Genomic DNA, 24,078 nt, shown 5'->3' with positions numbered 1-24,078 from the left:
AAGGCATTCCACATATTTTAAAAGACTTTTGAGATGAGGAAGCAGAGATGCAATTAGATGGAAATAAACAAAAACTCAGTGGAAAGGAAAATAATGGCAGAAGCTAATTCTTAGGAACTGTAGATCTCTACAATTAAATATTAGCGGTTGGAAAAGAAATGGAATCTTCACTTAAAGATGTACAGAAAAATGTCAGGAAACTGAAAATGCTGTTAAAATTATTCAGCACTATTTCCAAAAGGGAAATCATTGAAGAAGTAATGGTGAGAGTAGACAAAAGTAATTAATTCAATAAATACACTTGGATCTTCAAAAAGCCTTTGAAAGAGATTTGCGACTGAAGTCAGGAAATGCCAAGTTGGCTCCAGAACAGAAAACACAGAATTGTGGTTAGAGGTCATTACCCAAACATCAAATAGAGTCAAGTGGTGTTCCACAAGAATCAGTGCTGGGATTACTGTTGTTCATCACTTGATGATGTGAACTTGTGGATTGGAAGTGCAGTTTCAAAATATACAGGTATCAAATTGGGGTCTCTACTTAATGCAGAGAAGGCCAACAACACATTATAGGACAATACTTAACTATATTGAAATTCATTTGTCTATTAGACTCTATTCTGCAAGTTTAATCATGGGGGAAATGTTAGCTTTTGATAGAAGGAATAGGTCAAATATTCCTTGGAAAATAAATGTCTAAATGGAGTAGAGGTACAGAGAGATCCTGAATACGCAAGTCACTAATGCAGTGACTTAGGGTAACACGCCTAAATAAATGCAATTAAGGAATTTATTTCCCAATGGATGAGATTGGAAAGCAGTTACATGATGTTAAATTTGTATAAATCGTTAGATAGAATACCTTTGGAGTACTTCGAATATGCCTGGTCTTCAAACGATATAGAGGATCTGGAAAATTTACAAAAAAAAATTTGCTAGAATGATATGATACTAAGAATGTACAGTGTTACAACTACTTTTGTTTCTGATTTATAGCACCTGCAATTCTTTCTGTTTGACCAATTATATAGTTTATATTACATTCAGACAAAAATCCATCAACTAGGTTTCTTTAACAAATAACAAAACTATTGACTTACAATAATAACTTTTTCAAGAAAGGCAAGGAACTGACTAACAAATTTTGAAATGTGAAATTGTAAGTGACCCTGTTAAATAATCCCAACACACACACACACACATCTGAATAAAATTGAGAATATTCTCGGCGGAGGTTAATTTTTGAGAGATTTTTTTGGCCAAAATACTTGTTTATTCTTGGAGAAAATAGTATAAGACATAAACTGTTCCAGATTCTTTTCAGTTTGGCAATTTTGTGTCTGTGGACACATCACTAGGCACAAATTGTTGTCACTAGACGTATGTAGTTTTCATATGCAATTTATTCAGGATATCAAGACGAAATTCAAATGCAACAAAATCTGGACAATATACAGGCATGGCTAACAAGTGACAGTTGTAGCCTACACATGCCAGGCAATGACCATCACCAATAGGAGACAATCTAACCACCAATCTTGACATCCAATCATGTTACCATCACTGGATTCCCCCCATTATCAACATTCTTGGTGTTACCATTGACCAGAAACTCAAATGGACTCACCACATAAATACTGTGGTTATAACAGCAGGTCAGAGACCAGGAATATTATGGCACATAACTCAGCTCTCCCCAAAGCCTGTCCATCGTCTACAATTCACAAGCCAGGGGTGTGATGGAATACTCCACACTGGGAGATTATTTAATAGGAGTGGAAGGTTCAGCTCAAACACCACCATCCAGGACAAATCAGACTACTTGAATAGCACCACATCCACTCCCTCCTGCACCTATGCTCAGTTGCAGCAGTGTGTATTATCTAGAAGATGCATTGCAGAAATTCACCAAGACCCTTTGACAGCACCTTCCAAACCCACAGTCACCTCCATCTAGGAGAACAATTGTGACAGTTACATAGGAACACCACCACCTCCAAGTTTCCCTCCAAGCCACTCACCATCCTGAATAATGCCATTCCATCACTAAGATGGTTCGAAATCCTGAAATTCTGTCTCTCATGGCATTGTGAGTCAACCCATGGCACGTGGACTGCAGCAGTTTAGGCAGCAGCTCATGATCAACTTCTTAAGAGGAACTAGGGATGGGCAATAAATGGTGGCCATCCAGTGACATCCACATCCCAACACTGAAAAGAAGTCTTCTATAAACCAAGATAATAAAATGTGAGGCTGGATGAACACAGCAGACCCAGCAGCGTCTCAGGAGCACAAAAGCTGACGTTTCGGGCCTAGACCCTTCATCAGAGAGGGGGATGGGGTGAGGGATCTGGAATAACTAGGAAGAGAGGGGGAGGCGGACTGAAGATGGAGAGAAAAGAAGATAGGTGGAGAGGAGAGTATGGGTGGGGAGGTAGGGAGGTGATAGGTCAGTCCAGGGAAGACGGACAGATCAAGGAGGTGGGATGAGGTTAGTAGGTAGGGGATGGAGGTGCGGCTTGGGGTGGGAGGAAGGTATGGGTGAGAGGAAGAACAGGTTAGGGGGGCAGAGACAGGTTGGACTGGTTTTGGGATGCAGTGGATGGAGGGGAAGAGCAGGGCTGGTTGTGTGATGCAGTGGGAGAAGGGGACGAACTGGGCTGGTTTTGGGATGCAGTGGGGGAAGGGGAGATTTTGAAGCTGGTGAAGTCCACATTGATACCATTGGGCTGCAGGGTTCCCAAGTGGAATATGAGTTGCTGTTCCTGCAACGTTCGGGTGGCTTCATTGTGGCACTGCAGGAGGCCCATGATGGACATGTCATCTAAAGAATGGGAGGGGGAGTGGAAATGGTTTGCGACTGGGAGGTGCAGTTGTTTATTGCGAACCGAGCGGAGGTGTTCTGCAAAGCGGTCCCCAAGCCTCCGCTTGGTTCCCCAATGTAGAGGAGGCCACACTGGGTACAGTGGATGCAGTATACCACATTGGCAGACGTGCAGGTGAACCTCTGCTTAATATGGAAAGTCATCTTGGGGCCTGGGATAGGGGTGAGGGAGGAAGTGTGAGGGCAAGTGTAGCATTTCCTGCGGTTGCAGGGGAAGGTGCCGGGTGTGGTGGGGTTGGAGGGCAGTGTGGAGCGAACAAGGGAGTCACTGAGAGAGTGGTCTCTCCGGAAAGCAGACAAGGGTGGGGATGGAAAAATGTCGTGGGTGGTGGGGTCGGATTGTAGATGGCGGAAGTGTCGGAGGATGATGCGTTGTATCCGGAGGTTGGTGGGGTGGTGTGTGAGAACGAGGGGGATCCTGTTTGGGTGGTTGTGGCGGGGGCGGGGTGTGAGGGATGTGTTGCGGGAAATACGGGAGACGCGGTCAAGGGCGTTCTCGACCACTGTGGGTGGAAAGTTGCGGTCCTTGAAGAACTTGGACATCTGGGATGTGCGGGAGTGGAATGCCTCATTGTGGGAGCAGATGCGGCGGAGGCGGAGGAATTGGGAATAGGGGATGGAATTTTTTCAGGAGGGTGGGTGGGAGTCGGTGGGCTAGAAATGGACATCAGTTCCCACCCACCCTCCTGCAACCTAGAATACAGAAATGGCAGACAAGTGTGTGTCCCACCAGACTTGAAAGGACAGACGGGACTAACTGGGATGAGAAGGTGACGGGAGAGGGAACATGATAACAAACTAGAAGAGAGGGAAGAAACAGAATCTTCAGACTAGGCACTTTGCAACCTTCTGGGTTTAATGTTGAGTTTAACACCTTTAAATTGTGAACCAGCTCCTACAAACAAAATAAAAAAGATTTCATATTTGTGCAAGCATATGTTTACTAATCCAAAGAACCCATAGCACGCTTGAAACATTTAGTCCAATTTGAGTTTCTCCAGCACTTTCTGTTCTTATATGCTTTCAGTATAAATGAAAGGAGGTTGCAGCAGGTTCCTAAGAGACTTATTGTGGAGGTGTGCATCAAATGTTCAGCATTAGTGATTAATATTAGAAACCCTCAATTGGCTCTTGTGGAGCAGAGACTCTGTCATTTCCTCTGGGCCAGGAGGCCTGGGTTCAAGTCCCAGATGCTCCAGGGGTATGTCATCAGAACTGTTATGATTAGAAAACAAAACAAAGAGCTGCAAATGCGAAACCAAAGAAAACAAAATTGCTGGAGAAACTCAGCAGACCTGCATCACATTTGAAAGGAAAGTAGAAGTTAACTTTTTGGGTCAAATAACCCATCTTCAGTTCTGTCAGTAGCTAAGAAAAGTCTAAGACAGAAGGATGGGAAAGGACCTTCTCAAGTGCAGTGAGCACTGTGGGCAGTGGGGCGTAACTAACACAAATGGAACTAAAACTCCCAGCTCCTCCTGTCCTTCAGCAGCCTAATAGCGCTACTCTCTGCCATCTTCTTGCCCCAGTTATTTCTTTTCAAAAGAAAGCGTATCATGATCAAGGCGTAGAGCTGGATGAACACAGCAGGCCAAGCAGCACCAGAGGAGCAGGAAGGCTGACATTTCGGGCCTACGCCCTTCCTCAGAAAAGGGGGAGGGGAAGAAGGATTCTGAAATAAATAGGGAGAGGGGAGATGGATAAGATGGATAGAGGAGAAGATAGATGGAGAGGGGACAGACAGGTTAGAGAGGCAGGGACGGAGCCAGTAAAGGTGAGTATAGGTGGGGAGTTAGGGAGGGGATATGACAGTCCAGGGAGGATGGTCAGGTCAAGGGGGCGGGATGAGGTAGGAGATGGGGGTGGAGCTTGAGGTGGGAAGAGGGGATAGGTGGGAGGAAGGACAGGTTAGGGAGGCGGGGATGAGCTGCGTTGGTTTTGGGATGCAGTGGCAGGAGGGGAGATTTTGAAGCTTGTGAAATCCACATTGATATCACTGGGCTGCAGGGTTCCCAACCAGAATATGAGTTGCTGTTCCTGCAACCTTCCGGTGGCATTGTTGTGGCCCTGCAGGAGTCCCAGGATGGACATGACGTCTGAGGAATGGGAGGGCGAGTTGAAATGGTTTGTGACTGGAAGGTGCAGTTGTTTATTGCGAACTGAGCATAGGTGTTCTGCAAAGCGGTCCCCAAGCCTCCGCTTGGTGTCCCCGATGTAGAGGAGGTCACAATGGGAACAGTGGATACAGTATACCACATTGGCAGATGTGCGGGTTTGATGTGGCAAGTCTTCTTGGGGCCTGGGATGGGGGTGAGGCAGGAGGTGTGGGGGCAGGTGTAGCACTTCCTGCGGTTGCAGGGGCAAGTGCTGGGTGTGGGGGGACTAGAGGGGAGTGTGGAGTGGGCAAGGGAGTCCCGGAGAGAGTGCTCCCTCCGGAAAGCAGAGAAGGATGGGGAGGGAAAAACGTCTTTGGTAGTGGGGTCAGATTGTAGATGGTGGAAGTGTCGGAGGATGAAGTGTTGGATCCAGAAGTTGGTGGGGTAGTACGTGAGGACGAGGGGAATTCTGTTTTGGTTATTATTGCAGACAGGGGGTTTGACGGATGAGTTGCGGGATCTTGGCTAGATATTCTTTGCGTGGTGTGAATAGGACAGATGGTAGTTTTGGAAAAAATTGAGAATTTTAAAATCGGAACCCTGCCACCAACCCACGGGAGAGGCGGTGGCCAGAGATTTAATAGACTGCTATAATAGCCAATAGGAATCTAAGAGAAAAAACCTCACTGCGACAGCGACCAATGGAAAGACTAGAATGATAACGGACTGTAACAGAGGCCAATAAAAATGCTAACAAGATAACAGACAGGGATATTAACCAATAGAAATGCCACAAAATTAACAGTCGGGAGCAATGGCCAATAGAACATATAGGTGAAAGGTGACAGAAGCAGCCAATGGGCAGACTTGTTAGATAACAGGCAAAGGCAAAGAGCAGAGGAACGCTACGAGAAAGAACCAATAAGTACCGGCCAATGGGAGGATCAGGCCAGATAACTGACATGGATGCTAACCAATACATCACGGGAGAGCGGCGCAAGCTACCTCCGGTCCAACAGGTAACCAATAGGAGCAGGGGTAAATCGGCGTATGTCAGATAGGACAGTAGTCGCTGGTTTGCCGCCTCTGATTCTGAATTAAAGTCAAGTCACGCGAAGTCCCGGGAAAGATTTGATGTGTTTTATTTTAGTCTTTCTTTTAAAAAATATACTGTGTTTCTCGAAGCTCTCTGTTCCTGAATCGTAGACAAAAGTTTATCGAAAAATGTTTATAATCAGATCGGAATACGACAGGTTCGTGCAGCTCGTGCTTCTGCTTTGTCATTTAAAGCAAGGCCTCCGCATTTTCTAATGCGGTTTTATTACTGAGTTTTACTGAAATAACTCGACGAAGAATTGATCAATCAGTGCTTTCCTTTTTAATGTTACTCTTAGAGTAAGTTATGGTTCATGAATATATTTTAAAACACTTTATTTCAATGAACCGTTTTGGTTTCACTTCCAGAGGCGTGAATACATTCTCCCCGGAAGGCCGGTTATTCCAAGTCGAATATGCCATAGAGGCTATTAAGGTATTTTAACAAGACGATAACAGTAACACAGCGGTGTACGTATAGAAGGGGCGATTTAACTAAAATTGTATTTTAATAGACCTTGCTGAGAGTGGAAGAAAACTTCAAACTAATGGGAAGGAGAGTTCAGGTGAAGCGTGATTTAGACATCCAAAGGTAAAAGTGCTAAAGACAAAGCTGGGTGTGACAGGAAGGGATAGGGAGTTTTATGGTAACATTACATTGCAGGGAACACTAATAAAAATGATTATCCGTAACATCAAAATGGTCCCTGTGACATCAGCTGAGAGCACCAGTGCCAGCACTTGTCCCACTACCATCTGTGGCCTGAAGCCTCTCCATCTGCTGTCCTGTGCTATCAGAGGTGCTTCCCTGAGCATGGGTGACTGCACCTGTTTTTTTTTCCCCCACCTACCTCCTCCATTTTTAAAGTCAAAAGAAGCAATGGACCACCTCCTGTTGCATCCAAATGACAATGCATCCTACTTGTTGAATACCTGTTGCTTGTGCTACCTAGAAGTGATGTTTTTGGTATTTACAGCCTATTTTTTTAAAACAAAGACACTTTTTAAAATTTGAATGTACCTGAAATAAGACACATGAACAAGAAGTATAAATAGATAAATTGCCTTTTACATGGATATGGTTACAAGGTAACCAGTGTTGGTGAAATAATTATTCCAGGGTGCACTGTGTTTTGAAAGATAGGTAGCTGTAAAAGTAGTATCAGAGATAATGGGAACTGCAGATGCTGGAGATTCCAAGATAATAAAATGTGAGGCTGGATGAACACAGCAGGCCAAGCAGCATCTCAGGAGCACCTGAGATGTGCTTGGCCTGCTGTGTTCATCCAGCCTCACATTTTATTAGCTGTAAAAGTAGGCAGGCTGATGAAATGTGACATAAGAACATTAATAAGAAATCATTGTGACTTATTAAATCAGAAAGTAAAACTATGGGTAGGGATTAAGAATGACAAGAGTCAGAAAATGTTGCTGGGGCTAGTTTTTATAGGCCTCCCCACCACTAGTTGTACAGTTGGACAAAGCATTAAATGGAAATTGTTAGAACTTGTGACCAAAGGCAGTATAATAGTGGTGGGGGACTTGAATCTGCAAATAGACTGAATCAATCAAATTGGTAAAGTGGCCTGGAAAGTGTGTAGAAAGCTTTTATGACAGTTTCTTGGAACAATATGTTGTGAAATCAACTGGGAATGAAATTACTTCAGGAGATAATATTGTGTGGTGAGGCAGGCTTAATTAGTAATGCCGTCAAAGTATAAAATATTGGAGCAGGTATAGACTGGACCTATTTGAGTTGTGTCATTCAGTATGATTGTGACTGATCCATAGTAAATTCCCACTGGGGAGCATTCATCATAGTACATTGAATTCAGCAGTAAGTTTGAAATCTTTCACTTGCAAATGAGAATCTGAAACTTAAAGCCAATTACACACGAGTGGAGAGCTGGCTAAGATTGATTAGGTAAATAAACAAAAAGGTTTTGCAGTAAAGAAACAACGAAAACATTTAAAGAAACAGGTCAAACAGTTTGATAACAATATACATTCAGTTGAAAAACAAAAATTCCATGGGAAAGTCATGTCTTTGGCTTACTAAAAACGTTAAATAAAGTACTAGATTTAAAAAAAGGCTATAACATTGTAAAGGGTTGTACTATGTAGAGTCGTAGAGATGTACAACATGGAAACACACTCTTCAATTCAACTCGTCCATGCCAGCCGGATATCCTAAATTAACCTAGTCCCATTCGCCTATATCATCTTGTTCATATACCCATCCAGATACCTTCAAATGTTGTAATTGTACCAGTCTCCTCCACTTCCTGTGTGGAAAATGTTGCCCCTAAGCCCCTGCCAAATTTTTTTTCCCTCAGCTTAGGCCTTCTAGTTTTGGACTGCACTGCCCTGTGGAATAGATCTTCGCCATTCACCCTCTCTGCCCCTCATGATTTTATAAGCTTCTTTAAGGTCGCCCCGCAGCCTCCAACACTCCAGGGAAAATAGCCCCAGCCTATTCACCCTCACCCTATAGCTCGAACCCTCCAACCATGGCACTGTCCTTGCAAATGTTTTCTGAACCACTTCAAATTTGACAACATCCTATAGGAGGAAGACCAGAATTGCATGCAGTATTCCAAAAGTGGCCTAAACAATGTCCTATACAGCTGCAACATGACCTGCCACCTCCTATACTCCATGCTGTGACCAATAAAGGCAAGCATACCAAATGTTGCCTTCGCTGTCCTATTTATCTGTGACTCTACTTTCAAGGAACTATCACCCTACACTCCAAGGCCTTGTTGTTCAGCAGCACTGTCCAGAACTTTTAGCATTAGTTGTATAATTCTTCCCCGATTTGCCTTTACAAACTGCAGCACCTCACATTTATCTAAATTAAACTCCGTTTGCCACTCCTTGGTCTGCCGACCCAACTGATCAAGATCCCATTGTACTCTGAGGTAAGCTTCTTCGCTGTCCAGTACACCAACAGTTTTGGTGTGATCTGCAAACTTACTAACCATACCTCCTATGTTCACGTCCAAATCAATATAAAATGACTACAAAAAGCTGTGGACCCAGCATTGATCCTTGTGGGATGCAGCTGGCTACAGGCCTCCAGTCTGAAAAGCAGCCCTCCATCACCAACCTCTGTCTCCAACTTCGAGCCAGTTCTGTATCCAAATGGTTAGTTCTCTCTGCATTTCATTTGATCCAGCTTTGCTTGCCAGTCTACTATGTGGAGCCTTATTGAATGGACTTCTGCAGTCATAGACCACATCCACTACTGGATCCATCATCTTCATTACTACTTCAAAAAACTCAGTGAGACATGACTTCTCCCATGCAAAGCAATGTTGACTATCCCTAATCCCTTCTTGCCTTTCTAAATACATGTAAATCCTGGCTGTCAGGATCACCTCCAACAACTTGCCCATTGATGTTAGGTTCACTGGTCTGTAGTTTCCCTGCTTTTCCTTACAACCTTTCTTAAATTGTGGCACCCCATCAGCCAACTTTCAGTCCTCCAGCACCTCATTTGTGGCTATCGATGATACAGATACCTTAAGGTGCATAGCAATCACTTGCCTAGCTTCCCACAAAACTCTACACTACCCTTCATCAGGTCCCATTATCCACCTTTGTGTTTTAAGATGTCCAGCACCACTATCTCTGTAATATGGTCATTTTTCCAAGATGTTGCAATTTATTTCCCCACCTTCTCTATCTTCCATATCCTTCTCCACATACTGATGCAAAATATTTGTTTAGTATCTTCCCTCATTTCCTGTGGTTCCACATGTCGATTGTCTTGCTGATCTTTAAAGGGCCTTATTCTCTCCTAGTTATCCTTTTGTCCTTGATATATTTTTCGGAATTCCTTTACATTCTCTTTAACCCTATTTGTGAAAGCTATCTTGTGTCCCCTTTTTGCCCTCCTGATTTCTCTCTTAAGCGTACTTCTGTTGCCTTTATGCATTTCTAGAGATTTACTCAATCCCTGCTGCCTATACCTGACATATGCTTCCTTCTTTTTCTTGACCAAAACCTTAATTTAGATAGTCATGCAGCATTCCCTACACCTATCAGCCTTGCCCTTCACCATAAAAGGAACATTGTTTCAGGACTCAAATTATCTCATTTTTGAAGGTTTCTCACTTCCCAGCTGTCCATTTACTTGCGAACACTTGCTCCCAATTAACTTTTGAAAGTTGTTGCCTAATACTGTCAAAATTTACCTTTCTCCAGTTTAGAACTTAACTTTTAAACCCGGTCTATCCTTTTCCATCGCCATTTTGAAACAAATAGAACTATGATCCCATCTGATGCTTTAGAATGTCAAGTTGGCAAAGATAACCTGGAAGACGTTTGCAAAATGTCTTTATGAACTTTTTTAGAATTTATAAATCGACCCAGCGTAATGAAAGAGTTGATAGAATAGAGGAAAAAATAGAATATGAAAGGAAACCAGCATGGAATATGAAAATTCAAGTGCATTCTTGCAAGAGGTAAAAATAGAACTTGGTGGAAATGCTCAACGGGTCTGGCAGCATTTGTGGAGTGTAATCTGAGTTAACGGTTTGGGTCAAGTGACCCTTCCTCAGAACCCTGAGGAGGATACAAGTAACTCCAGTAAATAGTTTCTTCCCCACCCCACTCCTTCCCCTCTTTCTTCTCCACCTCTTATACCAGAGTTTGTTATCCCTCTTATACTCCTGTTTTGCTCAATATAAACTTTTGTCCAGAAATGCTGTTAGATAATGTCTTTATTGAATGGCATTCTATGAATACAAGTTATCTCAATCCTGAACTAAATCTGCCTTTTTGCATCACTGTCAGAACACGTCCCCCTGCCAACTTATAGGTCTAAAGTTCCGTGGTATTAGATGCCATCACAGCTTGCCCGTTGTTCAGCTCGGTATTTTAATTCAATGACAGAATAACTAGTTAGATGTTCAGTCCGAAGATATGCAGGTTAGATAGATTGGCCATGTTAAATTGTCTCATAGTGTCCAGAGGTGTGTTGGCAAGGTGAGAAATTCGGGGTTACAGGAGTAGAATGGGGTGCAGGGGGTGGTGGTAGGTCTGGGAAATGCTTTTTGGAGGATTGACGTGGACTCGTTAGGCTGAATGACCTGCTTTCACACTGTAGGGATTCGATAGATTCCACGGTGTATCAAAGAATGAATGGGTGGACTGGAAGATGAAACTGTTAGTGCAGGAAATTTGAAGTAGAAACAGAAAAGGTTAGAAGTTCAATATATTCATCAGTTTCCAAAACTTTACGTCAAAACTATTCTGTAAATGAACTTGAAACTGAAATGTTTTCAACACCAGTATAATTCGAGCTTTGAGTATTTTCTGTTCTATTTAAGAATTCAGATGATTTTGTAGTTCTTTTTGGAATTTTTTAATGTTAGCTAAGCTGTCAAAATTTAACTAATGTTATTCTTTTCTTCCTCTAGTTGGGTTCCACAGCAATTGGAATCCAAACTTCTGAAGGTGTTGTTCTTGCAGTTGAGAAAAGAATCACTTCACCTTTGATGGAACCCAGCAGCATTGAGAAAATTGTTGAAATTGATGCGCACATAGGTTAGTATATTTGAAAGTAATTTACAGAGTGTCGATTATTGAACCCTTTTATTCTTTCTTGCATCCTAAATGAGCATGAAAGCAAATTTGATTCCATCTATGCAGGAAGCTGCTTTGTTTTACACCTTTTTGAGTGGCTTTTCTGACCTGTCAGTTTGGAGGTGTGCTGAGATGATGATAGTGTGTTGCGGGATAATGTTGAGAGCCTTTGCGCCAAAGAAATGTCTTGGTTGACGAGGTCCTTGAAGCATTTTCTGAAGTGGGTGTTGACTGTCTCTGTCTTTGAGCGATTAACCTTTATGTTTGGCTCTCCATTTAGTAGGTCTGACTGTAGGTGGTTTTGATTGCATTGAAGAAACTACGCATGTTCTGATGAGTCTCCTCACTCACTTTCCACTCTGCATCTATTCACTCTGTTATTGCAAACCATGACCTCATTGCCCTTGTCTGGAACAAAGATAACATGTGGGCAGACACTGCAGTTGTAACCATCTTCAAGAAAGGAGACTGGTCCAGTGGAAATTAGAGGGATTTTCCTATTGTCTGCCGCAGGAAAGATAATTGAGAATCCTCTTCAACTGTCTCTCCTCCCACTGGCTGAAGGGCTCCCCGGAGTCTGTACCCTTTGGCAATCAAGAGGCACAATGGACGTGATTTTCAGAGTGCAGCAAATGTAAGAAAAGTGCAGGGAACAATACTAATCTCCATACGTGGCCTTGATCGATCTCATAAAGGCTTTTGACTTTAATAGTTATGAGGGATTGTGGAATGTCCTCTTCGAATTTGGCAGCCCCCAAAAATTCACCACCATTCTCCACTTGCTTCGTGATGACATGCAAACTGTGATCATCACCAATAGATAGATCCACCGCAGACTCAATATGAGGACAATCCAGGTCAGACAGGACTGTGTCATACTAATGCTCTTTTCCATTTTCCTTGCCACAACATCCGCCCCCTCAGTGAAGCTCCCCATTGGACTGAAATGAACCTATAGGTTGAGCGGGAATGGTTCACCTTTCGCCTTCAGGCAAAAGCCAAGACCACCACAAATTCTGTCATCAAGGTGTATTATGCCTACAATGCCTGTGTGCACACTCAGGCTGAGCTACGTTTTGTCGATGCATTCATGGAGATGAATGAGAAAATGGGCTTCAGTCTGAATGCCTGAAGAACAAAGGTTCTCACCAGCCCCCTCATGCTACACGACATTGCTGCTGCCCAGCAAAATCCACAGTGGACCCCTGGACATTTAGTCACCTCCTACACCTTGAGAGCCTCGTCTCGATGCAAGCAGATATTGATGATGAATTCCAACATTGTCTCCAGTGGGTCAGTGCAGCCTTTTGGATGCCTGAGGAACACCCATTCAAAGACTGAGACCTGGAACCTAGCATCGGACTTGTAGTCTATGGAACAACTGTGCTCCCCACCCTCCCATATGCATCAGATGCATGAACCATTTACAATCACCTCAAACCCCTGGAGAATTATCACTTGCACTGACTTTACAAAATCCTGCCCATCCACAAACAGGATAGTTATAGCAATGCAAGCATCCACTTCCAAACTGGTACTCTGATCTTTGCAGTGGTAAGTGATCAAGAGGACAGCAAAGGAAATCATTGAAAGGTTCCTGAAACACATGCACCAACTCCACAACACTGGAAACTTGCTGTAGAATGCAGAAAATTGGAAAGATGATTCGCGAAGGCACCAACCATTTTGAGTGTGACTGAGTGAAACACATGGAGACCAAGTCCAAGTGGTGGAAGGAGCTACACAGAATCGAGAATATCTCGCCCACCTACCTCAAACACCAGCTGTCCCTGTGGTCGAGTCTGTAAGTCCACAATTGGATTATTCAGTTACTAGAAACCTGCCCACCCCCACCTTGACCATGAAGGACTGCTAAAAAAGAAGCAAACTTAACCAATGAATGTTTGGAGGAAAAATTGAAAAAGATTGCTGCTAATCAACTGAATAAAATGAAATAAATGATACTTCTCAGTCTGTCAAAATCTTATTTGATTTAGGAGTTTTTGTTGGTCTTTACACAGTCAGTCAGAATCATACAGCATATTAACATGCCCTTTGGCCCTCCATGTCATTGCTGACCCACAAACATCAAACTGCACTAATCCTATTTTACCTGTACTTGATCGATAGCCTACTATGTCTGGCGTTTTAAGTACCCATCCAGACACTTGTTGAGTGCCTGGCTCCACCACCATCTCGGGCCGTGCAAATTTGACTAACCAATTTCTTTTGTTTTGATATATCTCTCCCCTCAATATCTGATAAATCCAGAAAATTGATGGACTGCAATTAATTCCAGTTATTCCCAGGAATATCGATCCCTCTGCTTCCAAAGCCCTGTTTTCTTGTTTCAGGCATGATTTGTTCTGTTTGTATAAATTAACTTATACAGGTTGTTGAAATCTAAATGGGCAAAAAAGGCTATGGATTGCTATACTTCTTTAATTGGATAATTTACCAAGAAAGCTACAGGTCATAGGGACGACCAGCCCACTGAAGTAAAAGCAGTGTTTAACAAATTGGAATCCTGTTGATTTTGACTTCCATTCTGAATTAAGAGTGTCAGGGCTGAGATTATGACATCTATTTTGAGAGATTACACCACTAAATTTCTCAGAGCAGGAGGAGATTTGGTGTTTATATGTACAGATATTTGAAACTTAATTGATGAAGGAGTTGGAAAATGTTTTATAAATATGAGCAAAATATGACCATAATAAATATACAAAAGCAAATACACAATGCTAAAGTTATCCAGATCATTCATGAGGCCATAGTCAGACAATTCCCAGCTTTGAGAACCTGAACTTTTAAAAAGGATATCAAACTCAGTGGGAGTAGCCACTAAGAGTACTAACATTATATCAATGGGAGACCTTCATTTTGAGTACATGATATTCTGGAAGTGAGTTTGCTCACTGAGCTGGAAGGTTCGTTTTCAGACGTTTCATCACCATTCTAGATAACATCATCAGTGAGCCTCCGACAAAGTGCTGGTGTTATGTCCCGCTTTCTATTTATCTGGTTAGGTTTCCTTGGGTTGGTGATGTCATTTCCTATTCTTTTTCTCAGGGGATGGTAGATTGATTTGGAGCCAATGTGTGTTTGTTGATGGAGTTCCGGTTGGAATACCATGCTTCTAGGAATTATCGTGCGTGTCTCTGTTTGGCTTGTCCTAGGATGGATGTGTTGTCCCAATCAAAGTGGTGTCCTTCCTCATCTGTATGTAAGGATACGAGTGATAGTGGATGTTCGTGTATCCTGGTGGCTAGCTTTCCACCAGTTTGTCCAATGTAGCCACCAGGATACATGAACATCAACTAGCCACAAAACGACATGACCCACTATCACTCGTATCCTTACATACAGATGAGGAAGGACACCACTTTGATTGGGACAACACATCCATCCTAGGACAGTGAATATTTGGTGAAGAACAAGTGTAGGCATAGGTAGTGGAATTAAATTGATTGCAAAAGTATCAAATCGCTTAAAATGCAGAAAATAAAATTATAATACGAGGAAGGAAAATTTGACCCTTGTAAAGACACTTTTTTTTTGGAGAAAAGATCAGATACGTATGGTATGCAAAATACTACTTAAGACGTTTTTTGTTAACATTTTAAAATTCTATTGTAATGTATCATCTTACAATGTGCAAAATATTTGGATCACTTTTACAACGGTCAACAACCTGTGCTCTTTTTGAGTGTCTTGATAAATAAAATCAGTAGATTAAATGTAGAAAAATGTTTAAAACACATCTTACCACTGAATTTAAATTTCACATTCCATTTAGTATAGCTTTTTTGGAATGAGTTGTCTTACTTGTTAACTATTTTGTTGTTAGGTTGTGCAATGAGTGGATTAATAGCTGATGCCAAAACTCTGATTGACAAAGCAAGAGTTGAAACGCAGGTAATATTACAATTCATTATAAATACATTGCGACAAAGTCTATCCTCTTTTAAATGTTAAACAACTTTGTAATGTGATGTTAGATGAGTATGGTGCACTTATTAACCACCAACTTGATGTTTTATATTAATAAAAATGGAAGCTACTGGAAAGATCTAGGGCTGCATCATGAGGGACAGAATTAATATTTCAGGGTCATAATCTTTTGTCAAAACTGAGAATGATTTACATTGTTTCTTAATTACCAAAAATATGTTTAACTTGAGAAGCATTTATGTCAAAATCTAATGTACATGGGCCTGCGAAATGTTAATTTATCAAAAGTCTTTGAGTAGCTATTTAGAGTTCAGCTGTCTGTTTATACTTCTGAATGTTAGTATAACAAGATAGCTTAAACAATTAAGTTACAGGTAGTTGAGTGGAAATATTTGGAAAACTAATATTCCAGTATATAAGCTTTGATTTTTAAATTGCTTTTTATTGCCGTTCACTTTGAGCAAGCTACATCTGGAATATGTTACATAATGAAGTATGTGCATACATACGTGGAACATGTAGTTTCATTGGATTGCCAAAGTTATCTTGTGATAATATAAAAGAGGAAGATGTTTATCAAAAACCTATTTATTCATCCACTACATCGTCCCAAAGATTGATGCCACTGTTTTGAATATATGCTAACTACATTCTACAATCTATTGTATTTTCATGAATTTTTTAAAAAAATTCATTCTCAAAGATTGAAATATCTTTAGTGTAATTACAGTAAGGACCCACCCATTGTGAATGCTCTTATTCATACAAACTTTATTATATGCCTCTTCAACCTGTGTGGTTCTAATTGTCACTTATCTGTGGCTTTAAAGAAAGAAAAATCTTCTTGCAGTGAAAGTGTGTACTGTGCATCTGCAATCTTTGGTGTTCAGTGTTTGTGGAAAATAACCAATGGGAGGATGTTCTGAGGCATCCCCAGGCATGTGGCATTTTACTGTACTGATAGTCTGTGTATTGGAATGATATTACTTTGAACAAACTTAACTTGAATTATAATTTTTTTCTTCAGAATCATTGGTTTACCTATAATGAAAATATGACAGTGGAGAGTGTGACGCAGGCAGTCTCTAATCTGGCCTTGCAGTTTGGTGAAGAAGATGCAGATCCTGGTGCAATGGTAAAATCTGTGATTAAATATATAGATATGTGGCCTAGAATTTGCAGTTGAACTGGTGGTGAAACTGCAGATGCTGGCTTTTGGTCTGTATAAGACTGACATCAACTTGTGGTATTTACAAATGGACAGCTAAATGTGAAGGCCAGATTAGTACCAGTAGTACTTTTTAAGTCATTTTATCAACTCAACAGGTTTTAATGATGAAAATTGCTGCTTTTAAAGATATCTTCACAATTTTGCTTCATATGTGTCTGTCTCTCTTTCTCTAGCGTGTGCCCGCGTGCGCTCTTCCCCCCCCCCCCCACAGAACAAAATACAGTACGAGTAGTGTTTCTGTCTCTGAATTGCAAGTGAAAATGCTGTAACTTGCATAAGATTAAATGGCCCAGTTATCTCAGAGTTGGAAACCCTATTACTGACCCCGATTTGGATTAAAAATTACCCACTTCACTTTGGATATCTTTTGCACTGGGGATTGTTGGTTAGGAATTCTATGATCCTTCTCCGGAATTCCTAGATCTAGTAGGAAAGAAACCCTTGTTCGGAATCACGCTGCCTCTTGCAGTAAATGCCTAGCAGCACAACTGGCCTCTTTGACAGTTTCTGCGATGGGGTCGACATGTATGGTCAGCAGGGGCTGGTAGGATGCCAATTAAGTCACTGGCTGAGGTAATTGGTAGGCCTAAGTGTGGCGATAGTGTCTGGAGTTGGGGGAACAGTTTTTATTAGTAATTTATTCCCAGAGAGGTGGGGGGGGAAAAAGCTTTAGGTGTTGGAGTCCTTCAAATTCTCCACAATAGAATATTTTCAAGGATTTTAGAACTGGGGGAATTCCCCTTTCAGAAAATTAATTTCCTCGGCCGTTCTCATGAAACTGTCAAAGATTCCACATAGCCCTGAAGGGCAGTTTCAGTCTTTGTTGCTCAGGCAACTCCCTGGCCAGTTAAATATCTGAGCCCATCTAAAATCTGGCCAGAGCAAAACTCAGAAAAAAGGCTCGTGCAACTCTGAAAGTGCTACATTGCAGGAGTTTGTCAGTGTCCCAAGGCCAAGTAGTCCAAAATGTTCACCAGCTGATCAGTGACTTGCGGTGGCTCATGGACCCTTACACTCCTGAGCATTGGAGGTGAGGCTTGGTGATTCCGAGGAAGCTCAAAACTGGGGAACTTGCTTTACTTAGCAATCTTTGTGAAGGTCAACGACCACATTGTTGACAGCCATTAGCGAACCGACATGCTGAGTTTCCCAGACACGGAAATGCTTGTCTCCTCCCTCCCCGACAGACTGATTAATTATTGGAAATTTGGTCTTTGGGTATGGGCCAAATGCTGGCAGAGGGGACTAGATTAATTTAGGATATCTGATCGGCATAGGCGAGTTGGATCAAAGGGTCTGTTTCCATGCTGTCCATCTCTGACACTATTTCATGCAAGAGCGAAATACCTTGCCGTCTTTGGCCCAAAGTTCTCTTCTCTTTTTTTTTGTTTGATTACAAAAACCTCCATTTAGCTGTTGTATCACTCATCTATCAGGTTGCCTTGATAAGAGGAGGTAGACACTTTCTCAATATATCACTTATTTAAGTGCTTAGAAAGAAAATGTGTTTAAACTTGCTGATTTTTTTAAATTATATTTTTTCAGAGCCGTCCATTTGGTGTGGCTTTACTGTTTGGAGGAATTGATGAAAAAGGACCACAGATGTAAGCATAGTTTTAATCAGAATTGTGACAGTATAAGAAGCCCATTTGGCCTGTCATGCATGCACTGGTTCCTCAAATGAACATCATAACCTAATGCCAATTTTCTGCTTGTTTTTCACATTGTGGTAATTCATTTGGGGTATTTTGACAGTGTCAGAGCATACAATTTTAAGCATGTACAATATGCTTGGTTACCTAGATTGCCTATGTTTTAGCATGTACATATTCTACAACTGTTGAGCTTTTCCATTTGAGTAATTGATTATCTGTAACTGAGTGTTCAACCTGTAGCTTAACATAATCAAAATGATGAAGCATTCTTATCCAAGGTTCCATTCTTATCCAGGATTCAAATCAGAAGTAGGACTCCTAAAATCAAGAAACACTTTCCATCTCACGTCTTACAAGAATCATCTGACGTAATGTTTTCATGATGGGGCAATGTCACACATTATATCCCTAAACTGGAAACAGGTTTTGTTAGGATTTTATAAAGGACTTGCTTTTAGTTTCATTACACAATTTGATAATAGCATGTTCTTATTTGTTTGTAAGCCAAAAAAACAGTTTGGGAATTAGATTATTTGGCCTTACATGGCTGTAATTTTGCTGAAACCGTTAAGGAAATAAATCTGACTTGAGCTTGTATGATATTGTCAGAACAAGGCAGTTGTCTTCTAAATTTAAACAGGAAGATGTGTATCATGACACTGAGCACGTTTTAGCTCTGAATTTTCAAACAAGTGATCGAATTAACTTTGCACTTGTAACTATACTGTTAATTGACTACTTCCTTTATAAAGTTAGATGATGAAATGCAATTTATCTTTTTGAGGCAGTATCAGAAATGTAGTCACAGAATTGGTTTTTGATTTGACTGCAGGTCAGCTTTGATACCTGTTCAGTGATGCCATTTTACCATGTTTGTACTTAATGTTCATGGGAGTCTAAATGAATTGTGTCAAATCAATTTTAATGTTAGATTACATGAGCCTTTTAAACCATTTAACATTGATTTGAGAAAGTCTTAAAGCTTAAAGTCATTTTAAATGTTAGTAGCTGAAAGTAAAGCTTTACATAATGGTAAGTATGCATCTAGGAATATAACTGAATGGTTTGGATGATCACGGAGTGCAGCCACATTAGGATTTTTCAGATCCGTACTCCATGACTTGAATTGGCTGTGTCTAAACAGAGTTTGGGATATTGGAATTGGTCGAGTACATAATGTGTTCAAATTGATTATTGTGTGCTTAGGTGCACACAATTTGCACGTAAATTGTATTTGCAACCTAAATGAGCATATAAGTTTGGGAATGAATAGAAGATTGCTCATTGCTACATTTCAATGAACAATTTGATGCCTTGAGCCATAGTAATGTTTCTTGACTTGCAAGTTCGAGAGCTTTATGTGCAGTTTTGCTTGCACAGAAGTAGTCTTCTAATTATTAACTGGATTTTCAATTCTTTATATATCTTGACTGAGACTGGTCCTGTGCTTTGTTTGTTTTGAAACTACCTGCTTAAGCACAAATTGTTTTGAATAATTCTTTAGCACACAGTCATGTAAGTTTTATGGGTCTGGATGTGAGTTTGCTCGCTGAGATGGAAGGTTCGTTTTCAGACGTTTCGTCACCATTCTAGGTAACATCATCAGTGAGCCTCCGAAGCGCTGGTGTTATGTGCTGCTTTCTATTTATCTGTTTAGGTTTCCTTGGGTTGGTGATGTCACTTCCTGTTCTTTTTCTCAGAGGATGGTAGATTGATTTGGAGCCAATGTGTTTGTTGGAGTTCCGGTTGGAATGTCATGCTTCTAGGAATTATCGTGCGTGTCTCTGTTTGGCTTGTCCTAGGATGGATGTGTTGTCCCAATCAAAGTGGTGTCCTTCCTCATCTGTATGTAAGGATACGAGTGATAGTGGGTCATGTCGTTTTGTGGCTAGTTGATGTTCGTGTATCCTGGTGGCTAGCTTTCTGCCAGTTTGCCCAATGTAGTGTTTGTCACAGTTCTTGCAGGGTATTTTGTAGATGACGTTCGTTTTGCTTGTCTGTATGGGGTCGTTTAAGTTCATTAGCTGCTGTGTTGGTGTGTTTGTGGGTTTGTGGGCTACCCTGATGCCAAGAGGTCTGAGTAGTCTGGCAGTCATTTCGGAAATGCCTTTGATGTAGGGGAGAGTGGTTATGGTTTCTGGGCCCGTTTTGTCTGTTTGTTTGGGCACACCCATGGGATCTCCGATACCAGGGTTCTTAGCAGAGGTAGTAATGCAGAGACTCCAACAGCTCTGCCAATCATCCAACCCAAACTTTGGGTCTGCTACGTGGATGACATCTTTGTCATCACTAAACAAAACAAATTAGAGGAAACCTTCAAGACCATCAATAATACCCTTTACTGGCATAACATTCACAAAAGAGGAGGAAAACAACAACAAACTGCCATTCCTAGATGTCACAGTAGAGCGAACAGTCAATGGGGAACTTCAAACCAGCGTCTACAGGAAAACAACACATACGGACCAAATACTGAACTACAGGAGCAACCATCCCAACACCCACAAACGAAGCTGCATTAGAACATTATTCCAACGAGCCACCACACACTGCAGCACAGAGGAACTACACAGAGCAGAGGAAAATCACCTATACAGCGTATTCTAAAAGAATGGGTACCCTATGAACACAGTCTGCCGATTTCTCAGCAATAAACCCAAACAAACAGACAAAACGGGCCCAGAAACCATAACCACTCTCCCCTACATCAAAGGCATTTCCAAAATGACTGCCAGACTACTTGGACCTCTTGGCATCAGGGTAGCCCACAAACCCACCAACACACTAAAACAGCAGCTAATGAACTTAAAAGACCCTATACAGACAACAAGCAAAAAGAACGTCATCTAGAAAATACCCTGCAAGAACTGTGACAAACACTACATTGGGCAAACTGGCAGAAAGCTAGCCACCAGGATACGTGAACATCAACTAGCCACAAAACGACATGATCCACTATCACTCATATCCTTACATACAGATGAGGAAGGACACCACTTTGATTGGGACAACACTTCCATCCTAGGACAAGCCAAACAGAGACACGCATGAGAATTCCTAGAAGCATGACATTCCAACCGGAACTCCATCAACAAACACATTGGCTCCAAATCAATCTACCATCCTCTGAGAAAAAGAACCGGAAATGACATCACCAACCCAAGGAAACCTAAACAGATAAATAGAAAGCAGCACATAACACCAGCGCTTCATTGGAGGCTCACTGATGATGTTACCTAGAATGGTGACGAAATGTCTGAAAACGAACCTTCCAGCTCAGCGAGGAAACTCACATCCAGAACCTCAACCTGAGCTACAAATCTTCTCAAAACTCGCAAGTTTTATGGTGTTAGGTTGCGTCAGGCTATTCGTAGAGGATATGGGGAAAATTTTACAAAACGGTCAGCAAAGTCAAGCAATTGCAGGGACTCCCCTGCAATGTGGAGTCTCAATCTTTTAAAACTTTGTGTTCGAGTTATTTTAAGGTTGTTTTATATTTTGTGTTGAGTCTCTTTTGCCTTGAATTTTATTATTCTCTCTCTCTCTCTCTCTCTCTCTCTCTCCTCCTCCTCTCTCTCTCCTCTCTCTCTCTCTCTCTCTCACTCTCTCTCTCTCTCTCTCTCTCATCTCTCTCTCTCTCTCTCTCTCTCTCTCTCTCTCTCTCTCTCTCTCTCTCTCTCTCCTCTCTCTCCCCTCTCCCTCGCCCTTTTTATATAAGTTTTTTTTAAAAAATAAATCTAATTTATAGCTCTTGGTTTAAATTCTGGAGAAGCAGACTGTTGCTCGCCCTGTTCATGGCACACCTGTGGAGGGCAGATGCCTGATGTCTGCCACCAATTTGCTGTTCAATCTCAAATTCTCTGCGCACTGGCATGAGCCACACCTTTTTGCTGATGGCTATATAATCTGGGTCAATACACTTTCCTGTTTCTTTCTTCCAAACATTAATGTGGAGACATGGTTAATGGAAAGACACAAGATTGTGGATGAATCTTGATGTAGGGATTACAGTACAATTGAAGATGGATTAATCTTCTATCAAATAAGTTAGGACTTGGGGTTTTCTAAATATGGCCAAAGAATATAAAATGCAAACTGTTGTTGTGGAAAAGTGTTTTTGTTGTAGTTGCAGTGCTCTGCAGTACTGCAACTACAATACTCTGCAACTTTGGAAACCAACTACGGAAGAGCGCTAGAATCACTGAATGTGAGACAACCTCACCAGTGCCACTGGAATGGAGAAGGTGAAGAGGATAATCTAGAATCTTGATCAAATAAATTGAGAAAGTTTGTTTTCCCCAGTGGGGAATGTTGTGATGAAGCATAATCCACTATAATTCCTTATCAAATGTGAGAAAATGAATTAGCCAAAACTTCTTTGCACAGTTGTTCTGGAATGTCTTGCCACATGGAATTATCAAGGCATTTAAGGTAAAACTGGATCTATATTTGAAAAAAATACAATATAGAGGGGCAAATGAAGGAGAATGTGTGATTAATTTTGACACAGTCACAATGGGTAAAATAGCCTTTGTATTGTAAAGCTTTTGATTTTAATTCATTTTCAAACTTGTGACAAATGTTTCCTATGTTTTGTATGAGTTGGCATTTGGTTTGATGGTGTAAGGGAGTTAAATTGTTTTGTTAGAAAGTGGATATTTTGACTGTCATTTTGCACTGTGGTATCATTTTTAAAAAAAAATTTAAAACAAAGAAGGATGAGTAATGGTAGATCAATTATGTTAGAGGTAACACCAGGAATATTAGTTTCTGCATGACTGTCTGGCTACATATAGCTGCAGCTGAACTCAGTTTTGGAACTTTAATGCCAAGGTTAATTTTCTTGCAACTTGTTAAGCAATGAATGAGCAGGAACAGAAGTAGTTTCTGGTGGTTATGTGTAGTGTGCCAAATTCCCTTCCGATGGAGCAGCTGATCCTACGTTGTGAATACATTCCAAATAAAAATGAACTTGATAAACATTGTAAGGAATGCATCTTGCGTTGAATTATTGTTTGACATGTCCTGGGACTTGAGATTTTTGCAATTAAGCAGTCAAATGACTTCATCCAGCACTGGTAGACTTTATCCTATCATCCAAGAAAAGCTGTGTGTCTCTATCTGTGTCTCTGTGTGCAGAAGAAACGTGTAATTTTATTTCATTGCTAAATGTTTACATCCAATTTTAGTTATTAGCCCAATTTTATTTTATTATACAGGTATCATATGGATCCATCTGGCACCTTTGTACAGTGTGATGCAAGAGCGATTGGCTCTGCTTCGGAGGGTTGCCCAGAGCTCCCTACAGGAGGTTTATCGTAAGGTACAGGAACTGATACACATAGGATGATGTATGCTATCAGCAATTAAATCCACTTAATATAATGAGTGAAAATATTTTAATTATGACACCACTGGGTCGAATGGATAAACTGAGTAGTACAGGTGTAGTGTTTTGCATCCAGCAATTAAGCTGGGGTGCCCAAAACCTGGACCTTTCTTATATAAACTACCATGCATAACTTTTAAAACTCTTGTTAAGAGTAAAATGCTTTTCCAGCTTGTTCAGCTA

General features: G+C 41.2%; 1 protein-coding gene across 1 annotated transcript; it reads left to right on the top strand.

The window, feature by feature from the left end:
* Positions 1–6,022: 6,022 nt before the first annotated feature.
* psma5 (proteasome 20S subunit alpha 5) lies at positions 6,023–23,871 on the top strand. Its single transcript, XM_059653370.1, is given in 8 exon segments — positions 6,023–6,232; positions 6,444–6,510; positions 11,501–11,627; positions 15,517–15,584; positions 16,648–16,755; positions 18,397–18,455; positions 23,726–23,795; positions 23,797–23,871. Coding segments are annotated over 8 exon segments (588 nt in total). The 5' UTR covers positions 6,023–6,203; the 3' UTR covers positions 23,857–23,871.
* Positions 23,872–24,078: the final 207 nt, after the last annotated feature.

This window comes from Stegostoma tigrinum, chromosome 21 (assembly GCF_030684315.1).
Source record: "Stegostoma tigrinum isolate sSteTig4 chromosome 21, sSteTig4.hap1, whole genome shotgun sequence".
Taxonomy (NCBI): Eukaryota; Metazoa; Chordata; class Chondrichthyes; order Orectolobiformes; family Stegostomatidae; genus Stegostoma; species Stegostoma tigrinum.
The sequence above is the reverse complement of the archived record's forward strand: the minus strand, read 5'-3'. Positions and strand labels throughout refer to the sequence as shown.